This window comes from Callionymus lyra, chromosome 5 (assembly GCF_982586985.1).
Source record: "Callionymus lyra chromosome 5, fCalLyr1.hap1.1, whole genome shotgun sequence".
Taxonomy (NCBI): Eukaryota; Metazoa; Chordata; class Actinopteri; order Syngnathiformes; family Callionymidae; genus Callionymus; species Callionymus lyra.
In genome coordinates this window covers 21,782,049-21,796,783 of record NC_141822.1, presented here as the reverse complement: position 1 = coordinate 21,796,783, position 14,735 = coordinate 21,782,049, and the positions used below count along the sequence as shown (strand labels likewise).

Sequence of the window (14,735 nt, the reverse complement as noted above, 5' to 3'; positions counted from 1 at the left end):
AAGATATTTAGCTGTTCTAGATCGTGATGAGAGACAATCATCTTTGGATACAAAGCTTTTTTTTAATTATTATTATTTTTATTTTTTGCCTGAGCCGATTTTCACTGATCAATTTGGTCAGAATAAAACGGGACCTGACGGACAGCTCACTCAAACACTGTCAAGAGTGTGAACTTGATTCTCAACTTCGCAACATTGAAGGGGGGGAGAGGGAATGAAAAATCATTTGAGTAGCTAAATAGAATTAGCAGCTTAAAAAAGCCTGGGGGCAAAGTGGAGCTGTGTCCCCTGTGGCTACGCTTTAGAGAGGGAGGGATGAATTAAGCTTGACTAGATTTTATACATGCTTGCTCACTTCTTACTTCTTCACTTTTTTTCTGCTAAATTTCAGAGTGTGTTGAAGGGGGGGGGGTGATTGAGTGAGGGGTATAAAAGCAAGTGGTGGAGTTGATGACAGGCTGTTTTTCTCTTTTTCTTTCTCGGGCCGTAATTGATTTTTCTACTCACCCTGATCCTAGAAGATCATACTTATCTAACAGCTGCATTTCACGTTATAAATATCCATATCATCGCTTTTTTTTCTTTTTCCTTTTGAGCCGTCTTTGCCGGTTGACCTCGGCCGATGCCCTGCAGGTGTGGGACCTTTGACGCTCCAGAGTGAGGCATGAACACCGGAACGTTCTCCGGCTCAGGATTGTCCTGGGCCATGTACCTGATGAGGAAAGGTCGGACAGGCACTGGACTCTTTGGTAAAGTCTTCTTCTAACACGTGTACATTTCTTCAGCGTTACAGGGTTCTTTGTTTTTGTATGTTGCTGATGTAGTTTATGTTTAATTACAGTTTTATTGGAACTGGAAGTGGATTTCTCAGTTTTGCCTCCTAATTATTGTAAAGTCCACTCTTACTGAAATATTTTTAACTTCACTTTTTTTAAGAAATACATTTAAAAAAAAAAAACATTTTCAAATATATATTCATGCTGAAATGTACTGTTTTCACAGGTGAAAATAATATGCAATTCTTATCTTTGGTAATTCTATACACGTGTATACATTATTATGATTATTATTATGTGTATTATTTTTATTGTAATTATATAATTATTATTATTATTCATGTTTTTATCATGTAGTCATTCCTTGTATTTCAATTTACAACAATAATATTAATAATAATGTTTAACATTATTCAAGAGTACTTGTCAGGTTTCACAAGGTCACTTAACAGATAAAAGAGTAACAGATTGAGAAAACAGTTATAAGAGAAAAAAAAAGATTTTCAGCGAGTTTGGAAATAATTATTAATGTTAATTATATTGATTACTTCGCTTTCATAGAATTATAAAATCCATAAACCCGTCTCCCTCACTTAAATAAAATATTGATGATAATTATAATCATTTTATTCATTTGTAAAATAAAGAAGAAACAAATAAAATGAGGCAAGTGTGTAAAAGAAGTACAAGCATTATTACAAACGGCTAATTGACTTGTATATATATATTAATAATATAGGGTGATAATTACTGTCAGAAATGTATTATTCATTTATCAATATTGGTCATCAGTTTATTGATTTGATTGATTTTAAACCATGATTAAATGCATTTGAAAATATAGTTTTTTTCTAATTGCTGGGTATTTAAATTATCATTATCAGATAAGATAAAACATGTACATTTTTTTTTCTTGGTCCGCATAGTTGTATGTATGCATGTGTTTGTGTGTGTTCGGTTTATATGCATTGAAGTGGATACATTTGATCTACGGTGACTAAAAATACTCACTAACAATGTTCAATAAAAGTTAACATTTTATTTATAATGAGTGTTTGTAATGGAGAGGTCTCACTGTTAGAAGATTATTTAGAATATTTAAAGGTAAAGGAAAAGGTATAGAAGAGGCCCATTGGCATCCACTCCCAGCGCATGGTTGTTTGCTCCGCTGACGAATAGATTGGTGAAACCTTGTCTAAACCCCGTCCAGATCTGTGATGTTATCATCAGAGACAACCCCCAGTCGACCGGTGTGGCGCCCCTGTACGGCCTGTTGACTCCAATATTCAGGATGCCCGGGGTGAGGCGAGTCTTGAGGGACATTAAATTACCACCGGCTGGAGGTTTCACCGCACCTCGTCTGTTGACACATGCTGCAGTGCTAGAGCCGTCTGACCGGACCGGGACATGGTGTTGTCTTTACTGGGAGGAGAAGTGATTTAGGACTTTATTCTTAACTGTAGTGTCAACAGGTTAATATGCAGACCCACCTGGAAACCTAGTGAAGCATCTTTGAAGATCTGGACATGGAGAGTGGTGCACCCCGGAGTCAAAGATGAGATAGGGAACACCCTAAAATTGATTTCCTGCTTGGCCTGTACAAGGGATGACCACCACATGAGGAGCTCCAGGTCTCGCTTTAGAAGCCCATGGCTGGAGTCTCCTTGTTGAGGTCCAAATCTGGCTGTTGGTGAGAAGTGTCTATGAGTCTGACACAGTATTTCCTTCTGTGTATGAACAATGACTCCTTGTTCTCAGCGAGAAATGATCATTGTTATTTCTCTTGTCTATAGTGGTTACAATCATACTTTCACACACACTTCTGGTGGACAATGAATAGGTGAAGGTCAGTCAGAAGTTCTGGAGGGCCTTTTCTTCCAACATGAATTTGTTGATTATGTTTTTGGACTGTGGGAAGAAACCGGAGTACCCGGAGTAAACCCACGCATCACAGTGTTTATTAATATGCTTGGTGATCATTATGACAACAGCAGGGACTTTTCAATGCAGCGCATAAATCTTTATTGATACAAAACAGAGTATAGGGATCGTCACCATCAACAATGAGGAAGAGTGACGCTACTTCCTTCCTTCAACACCCTTCAAAATTATGAATAATATAATAACAAGAGTCAGTTTAGAAAAATACATTACATCCAAGCCTACCTTTGGTATTTCTCAGGCCAATTTAAAAAATTGATGCAGAATTTTTGGTGTTTTTTCTGTTTGATCTGAATCCTTAAAGTATTGTATAATATGTTTATTAACTTGTAGGCATATTCAATTGCTTATGTTGTTTGGTTATTGAGCAGGCTTTACCTAAAAAATAAATACACATTTATTAAACTTATGAAAAGTCTAGACAACAATATTAATACTGATTTGATAAACACTTAAATGAGTCAATGTGTATATCTGTGTTTGAATAGGTTTTAAGTGTTAGAATACTCACTACGTTTGTAAAGGGTCTTCTGGCATTACCAACTCCAGACTAGCTCTGGTGAAGAAGCCACTAGATGTCACTCTCTGATCTATAATCCATTTATTTGATAAGCAATCATAATATAACATCATCCTCATTGTAAGGAGATTGAGAGACATGTGAAGAAAATATGAGATATATCATTTAATTGTTAGTTTTGTTTGTCTCTGATTTAATATGTATTTAAACATTTTGTCATGTATTTTAGGGCAAGACGAATGAATAGTCTTTATTTGAGTCTATGAGCAAAAAAAAAAAAAAAAAATCAGCTTCACGTTCTCTATTGAAACACAAGCCTTTATATGTTGAAATGTTTACAAACCATTTCTTCCAAATCAGACAGACAACATGCATAAATCATGTATAAATGTCAAAACGACATCAGCAGACGTCCAACTTGGGGAGAGTATAGAGAGATTAGGAGTGTGTACATTTTTCATTACTCTTCCCTTTAGCAACGTAACCAGAGGCAGACTGGCGTTTATTCCAACTGCCTCTGACAGCAGCTTAGAGGCAAAATCATTCCACTCAAATCAATCTGGGAAAAAGACGAGTTACGAACTCAAAATGAAAAATAAATAAATAAAATAAAAACTTTGCCAAAAATGCCTTTGAATAATTAAACATGGTCAAACATCCAAATCTGTCCATCCAGCTTTACTTTTGGTCACATGTGGCAGGGATTTCTTGTGACATTTGTTTTATATTCATTTTAAATTAACTCTTACATCTACTCTACATTTAGTCATTAAAAACTATATTTCGTGATCCGGATTTGATTTTCTTTCCGTTCAAGACGTTTAAAAGAAGGTAGTAGTTTGTTGTACTTTATTATTATTATTATTATTATTGCATATTATTGCGTGCTTTTATCTGTCGCTCCAGCGCAGAAAAAAAAAGAAGCGTTCATGCTTCACATGAGGACCAAACACTTCACTCCCTCATCCTCCCATCCGATCCCCCTCCTCACCCTCCTCACCCTCCTCACCCCGGACCGGACGCTGACTCCAGCTCGGTGACGCGTCATCGTCGCGTCCTCCCATTGGCTGCTGAGCGGCGACATGCTAATGAGGCGCTTCTTCTGCAACTCAAATACACCAAGAAACAGCGTCGCTGGTCAACACTGAGCGATGCTTCTCTGCTCAACACTTTTGACCATCACTCTTTTCAGAGACACGCTTGGAAATGCGAGAAGGGACTTGAAAGTCACGAGTTCAAGAGGATGAGTCTCTCTTGCGACACACACTTTGGTTGGATAAGGACACTTTTCTGGATGTAATACAAGAAATATTTGCGAGAGGTTTTTTTTTTTATTGTAGTTGCATGAAGAGGCAACACTTTTAAGATCCATCACAAGAAGGAGACTTTGGAAGTGTTCGTTGAGAAGCCCAGATGGTGTTTCTGTGGGATGCGAAATACGGTAAATTAATTTTATTTATTATGTGTAACAAAGAAAAAACCGAGCAAATTTAAAAAACCCTTTTTGCTGTATTTAATTATTAATTTTTTTCCCTAAATATTGTTTTCTAAAATTGGATTTAAAAAAAATCTGAAATTTCTAAAAAGTTTTTTGTTTTTGTTCTTCTAATTCCTAAAACAACAAAAAAAGTAGTTTTGCTCTCCATGTGGAGATATTGCGGACATAGTGTGTGTGACTGTGTGTGAGAGTGTGTTTGTGGTTCATATATGTGTGTATATGAATTTAATATTATGTACCATGATATTATGTTAAGAGAACATAGTTTACAAATTAACAACTTAAGTTTTCTTGGAGCAACATAAGTTTTTTACCTCACTGTCTTCTAAAAAAAACCTCAAAATACGTGAGTCTTCAATTTAGGTTTTTTTATAACTAAAATTGAATCTTGTATATTTACTTCCTATAAGTTGTTTAATTGTTTATTGTTGCTATATTTATATTTTGCTCTTTTGCGAATGTTTATACTGCCGTTGTAGTGTTTTTATCATGTAATAATAATAATAATAACACTAATAATAATAATAATAACTAACATCATCATACATTCATTCTTAAAAATGAAAAAGATTATAATTAAACCACTTAAAGATTTTATATTTTGTAATTTATATATTTTATATCATTTATATCCCAATACTTCCTTTAAGCTATTTCTCTAAATTGTTCATTGCAAATTGATTCCGATAATCTAGAGGATTCAAGCAACACTTCATAACTGGAGGTAAAAACTAAATTGAATTAAAGTCATCTAGACGTGCACTGAAGAAAAACAGTTTATGTTTCTCCATCTGTAGTACGCATCTCTGTAGTCTTCTTTTGTGCCGCTGTGTATCAAAGTTTTGTACTTTAAAATAAATGTCCTCATCAATCAATCAAATTAAAATACATTTTTATTTATATTACAGCTAAATTGACCATTAATTACTGGTTCATTTGCTCTCTTCCAGACCCAGCCCCTGGCCGACGCTACTCTCCCCCGTCAACCACGCTAGCCTCCGGGGGAAAGATGGCCGAGGCCTTGCCCCTCGGAGCCCAGGAGGCGGGAGGTGGGGCGGCCATGGTAGGAAAGTTGCACCGTGGAATGGTGGATGTAAAAAGCTCCTCTTTTTTAAAACACACACATTTCAATTGTAAAACTTTCCTCTATTGTTTTGAACTGAAATGTCGTGTGATGCTGATGGCAGGTCATCTCCGACCATCCTGCAGAACTGGTGAAGACGGACAGTCCCAACTTCCTCTGTTCTGTGCTTCCCTCGCACTGGAGGTGCAACAAAACCTTGCCAATTGCATTTAAAGTGAGTTAAAACTTTTTTTATTTTGATTGATTACATTTTGTTGGTAGGAGCAAGTTCCAGCACATGACTGTCTCTTTTACTTTATAAATGATATGTTATATTCCATTAATAGAAATGTAGTAGATTAAATAAAAGGACAATAATAGGATCTGTTTGGCAAAACTCTAACTGCTTTTTATAACTTTTTAAACATTTTCTGCATTCTTACATTTTTTAAATGTACATTTTTGTGCATGTGTACAAGGGAAAATGGAGTTTTCATGATTTTTAAACCATCCAACTATTTACCAGTACATAATACTGCAAACAATTTTTTTTTCACTGTTAAATGTTTACAATTTTTCTTGTCTCTCAGTTTGACTAAGATGTGAAAGTTCATATTATGATATTGTTAATGTTGTGTAGTAGAAAACACAATATATATCCATAGAGCGTCCATTGTCATGTTGTTATTGAATATAGCGTATGTATTTTTCATCATAGGAAATCATCAGGAAAACTACACTTTATAATGGTGCACTTCAAAACTGAAGACACATGAAGAGGAAATTAAGTAAATATGTATTAAGATGTGAATAGTGAGGGGGTATAAAGCCAAGATAATAAAAGTAAAGAGTGGATTCTGATGTCTTTCCTTCACTTTCACTTTCATAAAGAAGCAGGAAATACTCATTAAGTATAGTTTTAAATTATTCCTCAACAGAATAACCTGACAAGCAGTCTCAATGGTTAACGTCTCTCGGTATATTGACAGGTCGTCGTCCTCGGAGACATCCCTGACGGCACTCTGGTGACTGTCATGGCGGGAAACGATGAAAACTATTCCGCAGAACTTCGCAACGCCACGGCCGCCATCAAAAACCAAATGGCCCGATTCAACGACCTGCGGTTTGTGGGCCGAAGTGGAAGAGGTACACAAACACAGATCTACGAAACACACACAAACACAAAACCCACACACACACACATACTGATTTAAACTCTCAGGCCGTTGACAAACACAGGTCAATTTATTAATGGGATCAGGAATATAAAGAGGGAGTTAAGGCTGGATATTTTTAACGTTGATTTCTTTGTAGATATAATGTATAAATTACATGATAATAGACAAGATAGAACACCTTTGTATCACAGATTCTGTTTTATTTTTTCAAATGGCACTACTTTTGTGGGACATTGCAACATGTTTTCAATTCTAATTATTTTCACCTCATGTGGATTCATAGTTTTTAACATGTATTTTTTAAAGTACCATCTAAGGTGGACGACGGCAAAAGCAAACTCTCAGCTGGTTGAATGGTTGATTTGATGCGAGCGCTTGCTGACAGACACACAACAAACACAAGTCTATGTTTTTTTAAATAGCCTCAATTAAGTTGGAATATCTTTTATATTTTTTATTATATCAATAATTATGAAAATATGTTATTATTTTTCCTTTTTAATACTGATGTAAAAGTGAACTCAGCAAAAACCTGCTTCCTTATCAGCTCTTATTTAGTCTTTCAAATCATGCTTTAAATAATTATTTTAACATTCAAATATAAAAAGATATGAATAGAAGTCGTTTTACATTAACTTAGAATTCATGCAATTTAATAAAATGTTGATTTTAAGTTAAATTCAAACACTTTTATACACAACTCAAATGATTCATGTGTGTATAGTTCACTTGTTTTCACCAGCCTCCTCCCCTGCTGTCTCGTAGGCAAGAGCTTCACTCTGACCATCACGGTGCTGACCAGCCCTCCTCAGGTGGCCACGTACCAGAGAGCCATCAAGATCACAGTGGACGGCCCCAGAGAGCCTCGTCGTGAGTGACACACACACTTTCTCTACACTCAATTAGACATGAATAGAACATAAAAAAGGCCATTAAATTAGCACAGCTGCATAATCACAATCAAAAAGACAAAAGATACATTTCATTATTTATTTTAAAATTTTGACGATGCCTAAAATTGTACCAAAAAAAACTTTTTACAAAACTGTTTTTGCAGAGAATTTAAGAAAAATGGAAACTCTGTTTTTAAAGGGTTTCTATCGTCACATTTTTCCACCTGCGGTATCTATTACTGTCAATGTTATTTTGGGTTTCAAGTTGTGTGTAAAAGAGTGTCAGGTTATTTAAGGTGCAGAGAGTGGATGCTTCGAGTTATTTTCTGATATGACGATGTTTCTAAATGCTTAATAATAATAAATATTTGTGGTTTTCCAAATCCAAAGTATTTTAATTTGGGGTAAGTAAATAGAGACTTAAACACAGCATTTACAGTAAATACGCATTGCTTTGCTTCCTACCATTTATGTAAGAAGAACCTACATAAAAAAAATAACCAGTTAAAAAAAGAAGGTTTTGCACAACCTCTCGACACTGACAAACTAAAATCCAGGGTACAGTGGTCAAAATCTGGGTCCAGGATTCTCCTGTGCCTCCAGAATGATCATCTCTAAGTCATAGTCTGCCATCCTGATATACACATTTCCCAGAAGACAAGGTGTTGACATTCTTGCTACCGGGCCAACCAGCCGTGAGACAATGACGTTGTTTTTAATGGTGTGTCAACACCAGGAGTGGACGTCCATTGTCTCTGGTACTGTTGTGAACTTCAACTCTTCAGGGCTGTGTTGGGACATGAAGACCTCAATGACATAGACAGGATGATGGTTAAACGCTGTGTGGTTTGTTTGTTTGTTGTTTGTGGTCCGTCCGAGTGGGTCTGTGAGAGCTTTGTTATCTGTGGTGAGTCTTTGGTCAAAAGTGCTCGGACATGCAGTTGATTTACTTCGGCATCTTTGCAGCAGTTTTTTCTCTGCCATGGTCAAGACTGACAAGATCACTGCCAAGGCCTGGGAACACACTTGGTTGACAGGGTGGGTGTCTTTCTAGACCTCCTATGTTGAGACTTGGTGAAATAACCTGTACCGTTGGGCCCTGGGCCTCCAGATCTATGTTCGCCAGAACTTCTCCCCAACGCCGTCGAAAGACCCCTATTGAGCCCAACTACTGTTGATACAAATACTCAGGACAATTCATTTGATATGGCTCTTTGGTTGAGCATAAATTATTGTACTGATGTGACAAGATTGAACAGGTATTTTCAGGTTAAAGGCATAAATTAATAATGTGTCTAATAAGTACTTGCTACTCTCCAGCAGTATTAATTCAAATCAGAGTTTGTTTTTTTTACAACCTGATATTGGTTCTTGGCTTGTTTGAGTTCTAGGTACGTTTATGTTACAAGAAAGAGCTGTCTTGTCTGCAGTTAATACAAAAATCTGCAGCGAGAATTCTGACCCGCTCTAGTAGAAGAACTCACATTTCCCAGATCCTTAAAACTCTTCACTGGCTACCAGTTTCTTTCAGGATCAATTTTAAAATTCTGGTTCTTACTTTCAGATCTATTCATGGTCAGGCTCCTCCTTACATCAGTGATCTGATCCAGCCTTACACCCCAGCTCGGGCTCTGAGGTCTGTGGATCAGAATCTACTGACTCCTTCAAGAAACATTTTAAGACATTTTTATTTGTGCAGGCTTTTCCCTGATTTTCAGGGACTCCTATGTTTCTCTTATGTGTCTTGGCCTTTTAGAGTTTTTAAATGTGTATGTATTTTTAACTGTGTATTGTTTTTGATTGTTAAAGCGCTTTGTGACCCTGGTCTAGAAAGGCGCTTTACAAGTAACCATTACTTACTTACTTACTTACTTACTATTTAATTCTGTGCATGGAAATATAAATAAATATGATTATAAAGTAGCACATATCTATTTCAATTCCATTTAATTATACATTTTATTTTACCTTAGGAGTTTGTTTGTCAATCTGAATTTATATACTTTAAATCAGATTATACAGTACCTCACTTTATGAAAGTTTTTTTTTCTTGCTACTCCTACACCAAAATTAATGCTAAATAATGAGAAAGTTTTTTTGTTTGTGTTTGATCACTAATACAATTACCTCAATTTAACTTTTTTTTTATTTGTCTAACTTTCTGTTTAATACCTGATGCTGAGACCATTCCAGGATTTCCCAACATGTTCTGACATTTTAAAAAGGGCACATTCTTAATGCATCAAATATTTTAAACAAGAGACTCTTACCAATTTCCAAAGCGGTAGCAAAACCGACTCTCCCTCTGGCCATTCTCCTTGAGCGCTTTTTCTCTGTTGCTCAAAGACATTAAACACCATCTAGTTATAATTCCTCAGACTAAATTCCACCAGATTCATTTGTAGCCGGAGTTTAGACTTTGTTAGTTATAATCGTGAACCTGATCACCAGTTTCTCTTGTAAAGTAAGAGTCAACATCAACATTTTATCAATTCACATTATTTACACTCACATTTACCTCACAACACCATTTAAACTACAGAAATAAGATCAAGTAAACATCCATGCCTCTGTCTGTTAGGTCATCGGCAAAAGATGGACGAGGTCAAGCCGGGGACGCTGGCGTTCTCCGAGCGGCTAACAGAGCTGGAGCAGTTGAGGCGCAGCACAATGAGAGTGACGCCTCCTCATCATCTTCACCATCAGCATTCAACAAACTCTCGCCACTCAGCAGCAGCACTGCACTCCAGCACATTCTCCAGCCCGTCGCACACTCAAATTACTGAAGGTACAATTTACTTACTGATATTTACATTTTTCTCATATTGTTTTAAAGCCACAATATGTAAGACTGGACAGGTTTGCCTCTGTCTCCCCCCGGTGTCATAATAGTGTAACTGCAATGTCGTGGAACCTAAAGCACCATTTTTAAGTTCTGAATGTAAATTATTTTTTCCACAAAACAAGAAAAAGACTAATTTTCTTGTTTTATTCTACTGTTAACCTCTAAAAGTCAGTTCTTTATCTGAAAACGCTGACTCTGAATCACTGTTGAAAGCACTTTGGTGGTCACATGACACTCACAGACTCTCTGGGTTGGTTGTCCGTACAAAGTATTAACAAGACTTTTAATTATTTTATTTTTTTTGTCACATCCATAGCCCGTTCCAGATTCATTCAACCAAATATCTGAGCAATACAGTCTTATTTTAACAGGATTATCTATGGATTTCTTTCAGTTTTAGTCTGGTTTCATTCCAAAAATAAAAACGAATGCAATTTCATTTTAACCGATTTAAAACAATATTCGATGAAGCACATTATGTCTTGACATTTCTCATAGTTTTATAAATAATCTTCGCTGTTTTCTATTATTAATCTACCTTTTATTGAAACTTTATTCTGTACATGTTTTACTATTAATTCCATCTATCTTCTGGTTTTCAATACACCATCAGAATTTGTTAGTTATTCAATACACCACAGTCCTGGGTTTTTCAATGTGATGCAGTGAAAGTTTTCTTGTCTCTTCTTGGTCTGCATCCATGATGATATTTGTCTTGTTTATCTAAATATGGGAGGATGAAAAGCACTGATTGTAATGAGGTCTAATGATGTTTGAGTGGTCGACTGGTGAAAGCCTGGTTTCAGCCATTCACGCGCAGATAATGTGTGTCTGTATCAAAGGGACTGATGGAGAGCGGCAGAAATAGCTGCTCTCGTGCTGGTAACCAGCGCCAGAGGCTCGATTAGGGCTCCAGCGTTAGTCAGAGGTTCACTGGAGAAGCTGTAGTCCTGCAGAGTTACACGGTGAACTTGCTACGACAGGAGAAGATCGAGACCAAGTCGGGTTCTGTCAGGACCAATGAAGTCCATTCTAGTCACAAACTCCTGGAAACACTTGATCAATAGTGACTCAAACATTTCAGACGTGATGAACCTGTTCAAGTAGTTAAATTTCAAAATATGTCTCCAGTCTCCCAACTTCATGAAGACCACACGATACAAGAAGTAAATAAACTTCTCAAAAGTCTCAATGGACCAGGAACCAGTTCAATGGCTCTTTCTGGGAAATAGTCTGAACCTTCTTTCTTGGAAATGAAATCCCAGAGACGATAAGTGCTCAAGAACAAACTCAAAAAGGAAACTTCACTCGACTGATCTGAGTCATTGGAGCAAAGGCTGGATCATATCAGCTCACCTGTGCTTCGAAATAACATGTATGGAGGCCAATAATTGAAGGCTTTTCCAGCTGAGGTAACATTTGTGACCTTTTTTAATGAGTGGACTGAACTTCAACTGAATAAATGAAAGGAAACTTTGTAACACAAAAAAAACGTTTATGTTAAAAAAAAGATTATCTTCTTCAGTCGATTATCGACCAGGCTTCTCTCACTTTCTGGTCTGAATTTCAACCGACATTCGGGCGATGTGACGAAGTTGCTGATTGGCTGAAACTGAAAATATGCTAATCTGTAACTGTACAATGCAATACAAACCTTCAAGAGAATATCAGGGAAACCAAATAAATAGCTGTTGAAATTGTCAAAATGTTGAAATGTATTAATAACTCCAATTTTTAAAAAACTGGAATGTAAACAATTGAGCAGATCAGAGGCATTGTCTCATGTCAGACACTTTTATTTGGTCTATAAAAGCGCCATCAATTTTAATTTTTGTTTCCTCATTAAAATGTTTTAAAAACAGTTTGTGTATGTAGCGTGTGCATCACTATGTAGCTGAAATGTTCTTTAACTGGCAAAAACAAAGTTGTATATAATCGTAAGGATGCGCCCATAGATATCAAAAACATATGAAAAGCTATCTTATCTAAATAATACGGTAGTGATTCCTATGTTGTGTTTAAAACACTGGCAATTAAAGTTTCTGATTCTAATGAGTCGACGAACCTTCACGTAACGGTGTAATTATTTTCAGTGTCCACCAGATGGCACTCTCTGCTCAATAGCTTTGAACATCTATTCATATGAAACCTCTCATCATTTTTACAATCAAGGTTTAATTGTTCAATTTCTATACAAGTATGTTGTTTATGATAGATTCCTATGATGGACGTGAAACTGAACTTATTTGCTACAACAGTAACCGTTGAAAAATCCTACTTGTGTTTCTATCAGATTCCAGACAAATACAATCGTCTCCTTCCTGGTCGTACGAGCAACCGTACCCTTACCTCGGCCAGATCACCTCCTCCGGCGTCCACTCGTCCAATCCTCTGTCTCCGAGTCGCTCCTCGCTCAGCGAGCTCTCCTCCAGGCTCACAGGTAACGCTTGAAAACTATAAAAAAAAAAAAAAAAAACATGCTCCAATGTCAGCATCAGTGTTGACCTCTGACCTCTGCCTGCAGGTCCCGACCTCACAGCGTTCAGCGACCACAGGATGACCCTGGAGCGACCCTTCACCTCCCTCCCCTCGCTGTCCGACTCCCGCTTCCCCGACCCCCGCGTGCACTATCCCCCCGCGGCGGCGTTCACCTACGCGCCCTCCCACAACCCCGTCTCCAACGGCGCCATCGGCATCACCATGGCGACGGCCATGGCGACCACCCCGGCCGGGAGGTACCACTCCTACCTCCCGCCCCCTTACCCGGCCAACACCCACCACCACCACCACCACCACCAGGGGCAGAACGGGCCGTTCCAGTCGGCGTCGTCGCCGTACCACCTCTACTACTCCACCACGGCCGGGTCGTACCAGCTGTCCATGATGGCGGGGGGAGGGAGCGGGGGGGAGGCACGCTCCCCACCGCGAATCCTCCCGCCTTGCACCAACGCCTCCACCGGCTCCGCCCTCCTCCATCCTTCGCTCCCGAATCAGAGCGAGGTTCTGGGGGTGGAGGTGGAGTCCAGCCACAGCAGCTCCCCGACGAACATCGTGGCGGCCGAGGCGGTCTGGAGGCCGTACTGACTGAAGGAGGACTCTTGTTTTGAAAGCGTCGGTGTAGAGTAGCACATGCATGTCGGACCAGATCCACGTCGTTCTGCACACTGAAGATGGAGGCCGGAGGACGTTTATATATATTCATAGTCTCCATACAGTACAGTGTAGATAGAGAAGGAAAAAAAATCCGCCACTTAAAAAAGATAAACACAAGAAAGTCCATGAATTTAAAGGACGATCCAAAACAAAAACACAACTTAAAACTACAATTTGTGTTGTGAAAACACTTGTGAGTTTTGGGTTCATTTATTTATTTATTTAACATTAACTTGTTTTCACACATTTGTTAAATAAAATGTAAATAAGGCCAAATAAGTAAAAGGAAATTATTAATTAAATACAAACTGATACTTACTGATACAAACGGTTCATTTAATTTAAAAAGAGTAAGTTTTCCATGAACTACATTGAACTGCTTAATAAAGTATCAATATTTTGAGAGTCCACTAGATGTCACCCTTTGCTCTAAAAGTAATTGCTTTGAAGCGTTTCTCTATTGAAACATCCCATTATTTTAAAATTATTTTACCAAAACCAAATACCGAAGACGAACTGTTGGACAGTAAACATTATAAAAGGTGAGACTTAAAATAGTTTTCACATATTTGTTAAAAAAAAATGGTGGTGAGGATTTGTTGTGTGTAAATTTAAGATGGAGGCGAACAAGGATTTTCTTACACGAGCCTCGATGCATGCACGCGACACTGCGTCCTGTTCACCTGCTTTGTATGATATCAGAGTTGATATGAAAGTTGCTGTAAATACATTTGATCAAGAAAATTCATTTTTGCAAGTTCCTTCCTTTAATAACCATATGTTTCTGACCTTTCTGTCCATCAAGCGTGTTTCTTTATTCGCAGATATCCAGATGCGAGAGAAGACCAGAGCTGACTTGAGTGACATT

At 37.6% G+C, this 14,735-nt stretch overlaps 1 protein-coding gene across 4 annotated transcripts; it reads left to right on the top strand.

Moving 5' to 3' along the window:
- The first annotated feature begins 661 nt into the window (after positions 1 to 661).
- On the top strand, positions 662 to 13,798 carry runx1 (RUNX family transcription factor 1). 4 transcript variants are annotated; one of them, XM_087792542.1, is made up of 8 exons: positions 662 to 749; positions 5,686 to 5,822; positions 5,923 to 6,033; positions 6,788 to 6,944; positions 7,742 to 7,846; positions 10,451 to 10,657; positions 13,008 to 13,154; positions 13,239 to 13,798. In XM_087792542.1, exons 1-8 carry the CDS (start codon positions 665 to 667, stop codon positions 13,796 to 13,798), a joined length of 1,509 nt encoding a protein of 502 aa, XP_087648668.1. In that variant the 5' UTR covers positions 662 to 664. The 4 variants fall into 4 exon arrangements, with proteins under 4 accessions (XP_087648668.1, XP_087648667.1, XP_087648670.1 ...); XM_087792541.1 differs by having other exon boundaries at positions 5,686 to 5,828; XM_087792544.1 differs by lacking the exon at positions 662 to 749 and adding an exon at positions 4,617 to 4,678.
- Positions 13,799 to 14,735: the final 937 nt, after the last annotated feature.

Excerpts from the sequence above, each read along its gene's own strand:
- runx1 (XM_087792541.1), top strand. The coding sequence starts at position 665 with ATGAACACCGGAACGTTCTCCGGCTCAGGATTGTCCTGGGCCATGTAC. Across the intron at positions 750-5,685 it reads GACAGGCACTGGACTCTTTG|ACCCAGCCCCTGGCCGACGC; the intron begins GTAAAGTCTTCT and ends GCTCTCTTCCAG. Across the intron at positions 7,847-10,450 it reads CGGCCCCAGAGAGCCTCGTC|GTCATCGGCAAAAGATGGAC; the intron begins GTGAGTGACACA and ends TCTGTCTGTTAG.